This window comes from Cupressus sempervirens, chromosome 10, assembly GCF_028749045.1.
Source record: "Cupressus sempervirens isolate cs-2001-9-10 chromosome 10, ASM2874904v1, whole genome shotgun sequence".
Classification (NCBI taxonomy): domain Eukaryota; kingdom Viridiplantae; phylum Streptophyta; class Pinopsida; order Cupressales; family Cupressaceae; genus Cupressus; species Cupressus sempervirens.
The window spans coordinates 796,099,556-796,103,889 of NC_143127.1; the positions used below are offsets into that span (position 1 = coordinate 796,099,556).

Here is a 4,334-nt window from a genome sequence, read left to right on the forward strand (position 1 = left end):
ACTAAAGTTTGTCAATTATAACATTATTGAATTTAATATTAATTTTTAAATATGTATTAGAAAATTTGTATAATAAATCTTTTGAATAATTATATATATTTATATATTTAGCTTAAATATATAATAAATTAAATAATATAAATTTAGATTTACATATAACAAAAATATTTTAAGCATGGTTTATTCATATTTGACATTTGAAATATTTGTGAGTAATTTTTTCAACATAATTATGTTTATTATTATATTATGTAAAACTATAAATATAATATGTATTTTAATAAAACTTATAAAAAATTTATTAAAACTAATATAATATAGTTATGTATTTTATTATTATATTTGGTAAGTAGGCATTCTTAAGAAAAACCATTCTATTAAAATAATTTTTTCAACATAATTATGTTTATTATTATATTATGTAAAACTATAAATATAATATGTATTTTTTCTTATAAAATTTTTATAATTATGTTTATTATTATATTATTTATTAAGATCAAAATTTGTAAGTAAGCATTCTCATTAATTTTATAAATATAATATATTAAAAGTACTAAGTCAGTGAACGAACTTAATTGGGCTATAAATATAATAAATCTTGTTTGGCAGCGATCGTATCTCAAGACATAACGCATCTGTTCCAAGTACGCGTCTGCTCCAAGTATTTTCGTTTGTCACAGTCAGTTGCAAAGTAGGGCCACGGGATGGCATGAGGAATGAGGATGAGAGGCGGGGTACCCAGGCAGTCGATCCCCCTGCCTGGGTAGCCGTGGCTCACTTTTGAGTGCAAGTGCTAGTCTTTAACTAACAAATTTATTTTAATGAGTTACCAAAACCACACGGCAAAACACCTTGCATTATTTATTAGTGACAGACTCAATGGTATGCACAGCAACGGCCACCCGCAATGGCATGCCATGGCACGACTGTTGCTTGATGGCGGCACAATGTACCAACTCCAGTCAGAACGCGTTTTCTAGATGTTCTACATCAATGGTCTTGTGTGGGAAATAATGACTTTGGTGGCAAACTACTGCAAATTTTTTTATTGCAGCAAAAAATTTCAACGATCCATTAAAACTTGAGTCAGAGACAATCATTCATCCAATTAAATTTGAGAAGCACATATTTGTCAAGGATTAAAAATACTTAAAAGTGATATATTCAAATTTCTCTATCCTACAATTATTTAGATGTTGCTATGCTTGATCAATTTTTTTTAAAATAAAAAATATCATAGATTTTTCTAAAAATTTCAACATTTGATCTTTATGATTCCATAGTTTGTATTTAGTTTGTATTTGAAAACAACAAAAAGTTCGAAAAAAAATCACTGCCTTTGTGTAAATGTAAAAAAAAAACAAAGATTTCTTTATTTTGTCTTTAGTGCCTTTTGTCTGAAGATTAGCCTGTCCCCAGTTATCTATGATTGTCTTTTCACCTCAATTAAACTTTCCAAATTGAGGCGACAGTGACAATTTCCAGCATTAATAGAAATCAGAATCCATAACAATGGACATTGACTGTAACCTCACTTGGTGAGGAATTAAACGCAATATATGACTTGGCTAAGTTGCGCTTACTCTCTAGACATGGTACTATAAATAAGGGTATTCTACCAAACATGTAGACATCGAGCAAGAGTTCAGTTGCTAAGGCTGTTAGAAATAGTCAACAGTCATGCTGTTATAACCAAACAGCAAGTATGCCACACATTTCCTATTAAATTGGTAACAAGATAGGAATTTCCTCCATGAAACTAGGTCATACAACATTATCCTAAGAAGATATGAATGTCTTCCTTGATACTAGGTCATACAACCTTATCACCTTATCCTCTGGAATCATCTTCTCATCTCATGGGCTCTCTATATATAGAGACCATTGCATAGCTTTGTGGTAATCAGTTTGATGAATAAAAGTTGCTTCTCTCTTAAGTGTTTATTTCTATTTTTTCCATTGCCAAGTATTTGTGCTTATTTCAGATCTTAGTAAATCTTAGATCTCTTATTTTTATCAGAGGCAAGAAAATACATAAGATGGCTTCCACGCTCAAGCAATGTGGAATGTTGCTCATTGCACTACTAACAGTGGGTGTAATTGTTGGTTGTGAGGGCAAAAGTCTGAAGACCAGAGTTTCTCAAACGGACAACTTTGGTGGTGGTGGAGAATTTGGTGGTAGTGGAGGAGTTGGAGGAGGCCTCAGTGGCGGTGGAGGAATTGGAGGTGGCTTTGGCGAAGGAGCTGGTGGTGGCGCTGGAGGAGGATTTGGTGGAGGGGCTGGTGGGGGAGCTGGAGGAGGCTTTGGGGGAGGTGCTGGTGCTGGAGTAGGTTTTTGGAGGAGGAGGCTTTTGTGTTTTTCAAATAATGAGTCTAATCATTCTGTAGCTCTGTTATAAGCTCTAATAGCCATTTTTTTGTTCCATTCTGTCTTTGTAGAATACTTCAACTATTCAAAAGAATGTTAGTAAGGATTACATGTTTTCATTAATTAAGTCAAATTGTTCTGCTAGAATACAGTATGCTATGGACTCTGCATACCCCCTTCATTTCTTCACTGTTAGTTTAATCACTTAAATATATGTTGTTTTATTATTGAATGTATTGATATATTACAATAGGCAAGGTTGGTTATCTAAAGTTCTAAATTCATCAGGGGCATACAATCACGAGATAAGCGAGATATCATTGATGATTTTTGGTTTCATACAATGTTGATCTCCTATTCAGAGCTTTTTAACAATCTTTCCATATGTTGTCATCCATCAGTTTTGATATTCAATTAGGGCCCGTTTGGTCATAGGCATAGGAATGGAGAATAGGCATGTAATATTGGGAATAGGAATGGTTATTCCAATAACAGTTTTTTTTGGAATGGGTATAAGCTCATTTTAGAGGCAAAATGGGAATATGTATTCCTATTCCCTATTCCAAGTGACGAACAAACAGAAAATAGAAAACGTATTCCAACTTTTCTATTCCTATTCCAACAACCATACTGATTATGAACTTGAATATTTATATAAATATTTAATGACAATAATTTTGTATAAATATATTAGATTTTATTTTATTTATAATTATTTATTTATTAAAGTTTATTTAAGAACATTATAAAAACTTTAAGAGTTAAGCTTTTACATTCTAAAAATCAATGAAGTTATAATAAAAATTTAACAATTTTTACATTTGAAATTATGTTTGTAAATTTTGATCAATATAAAGATCAACAATTCAAATATTTTGTTATGAATATAGAATGATTATATAAAGAGTTCTTCCAAATCACTTTTTTCTTTTATATCTATTAATTTGTAATATCTCTACTTAAATATTAAATTTTATATAAAAATTTTAAACCTTCTTTCTTCCTCTCTCCCAATATCTTCATAACTTGTAAATAAATAATCTCTTTATTTTTATGCCGAGAGGCATATACAATGGCAGCAACACTTCCCAGAACAAAGAATATTCCAAGGAATAATCCATGTAAGGAAAAAAGATTTGGTGAGAGTTACAAATGAAATTAAAATATGGAATGTCATTTGGCAATCAAAAAGATTTGGTGAGAGTTACAAATGAAAAAAATATAGGGAATGCCATTTGGTAATCAAAAAGATTTGGTGAGAGTTACAAACAAAATAATAGGCCCGATAAAGTAGGGCCCGAAAAAGTAGGACCCAAAAAAATGGGCCTAAAAAAGTAGGGCCTGAAAAATAGGGGCGAAATAATTTCAATATGATTTTTTTTTGTTAAATATAATTTTGCATGCACATTCATACTTGTTTTTTGTGGGGAGTGGGGGAATTTGAAACAAATTCGTGGAATGTCAAGAGACGTCTGTTGGGGGATATGAGGAGCCTCTCAGAAGTTATAAAACCAAGGCTCACCATTTCATTTTCATTTTATGGTTTTGCAGAAGGAAGAGGTGGAGGTTATTGGAGGATTAGATTGGAGTTTTTGAATAGGAGTAGATTGAAGTTTTGGAGTAACATTTTTGTAGGTGAAATTTCTATTTTTTATTTACATTTTCATTTAGATTTAGATGTAAATTGAAATTGAAATTCAAAATTAGTTATAATATTCTACTTTGATTTAGATTTCAATTTTAATTAATTTCATTTAGATTTAGAATTTTGTTCATAACTATTTAGGCTTGCATTTAATAGTTTAGTCTTGCATGTTTGATTTGGATTTAGATTTGTATTCAAAATCTATTTGATTTATATATTTTATAATACTTCTCATTTACATATTTTAAAAGTGCATGTTTCAAATTAGTTTTATATTTGCATGTTTCATATTAGTTTTAGATTTTCATATTTGAAAAT

General features: G+C 30.2%; 1 protein-coding gene across 1 annotated transcript; it reads left to right on the forward strand.

The window, feature by feature from the left end:
- The first annotated feature begins 2,042 nt into the window (after positions 1–2,042).
- LOC149536313 (uncharacterized) lies at positions 2,043–2,402 on the forward strand. Its single transcript, XM_089806271.1, has one exon. It carries the CDS (start codon positions 2,043–2,045, stop codon positions 2,400–2,402), a length of 360 nt encoding a protein of 119 aa, XP_089662397.1.
- The last annotated feature ends 1,932 nt before the right edge of the window (positions 2,403–4,334 follow it).

Bases quoted from the DNA above. Each gene is read 5' to 3' on its own strand.
- LOC149536313 (XM_089806271.1), top strand. From the start codon at position 2,043: ATGGCTTCCACGCTCAAGCAATGTGGAATGTTGCTCATTGCACTACTA.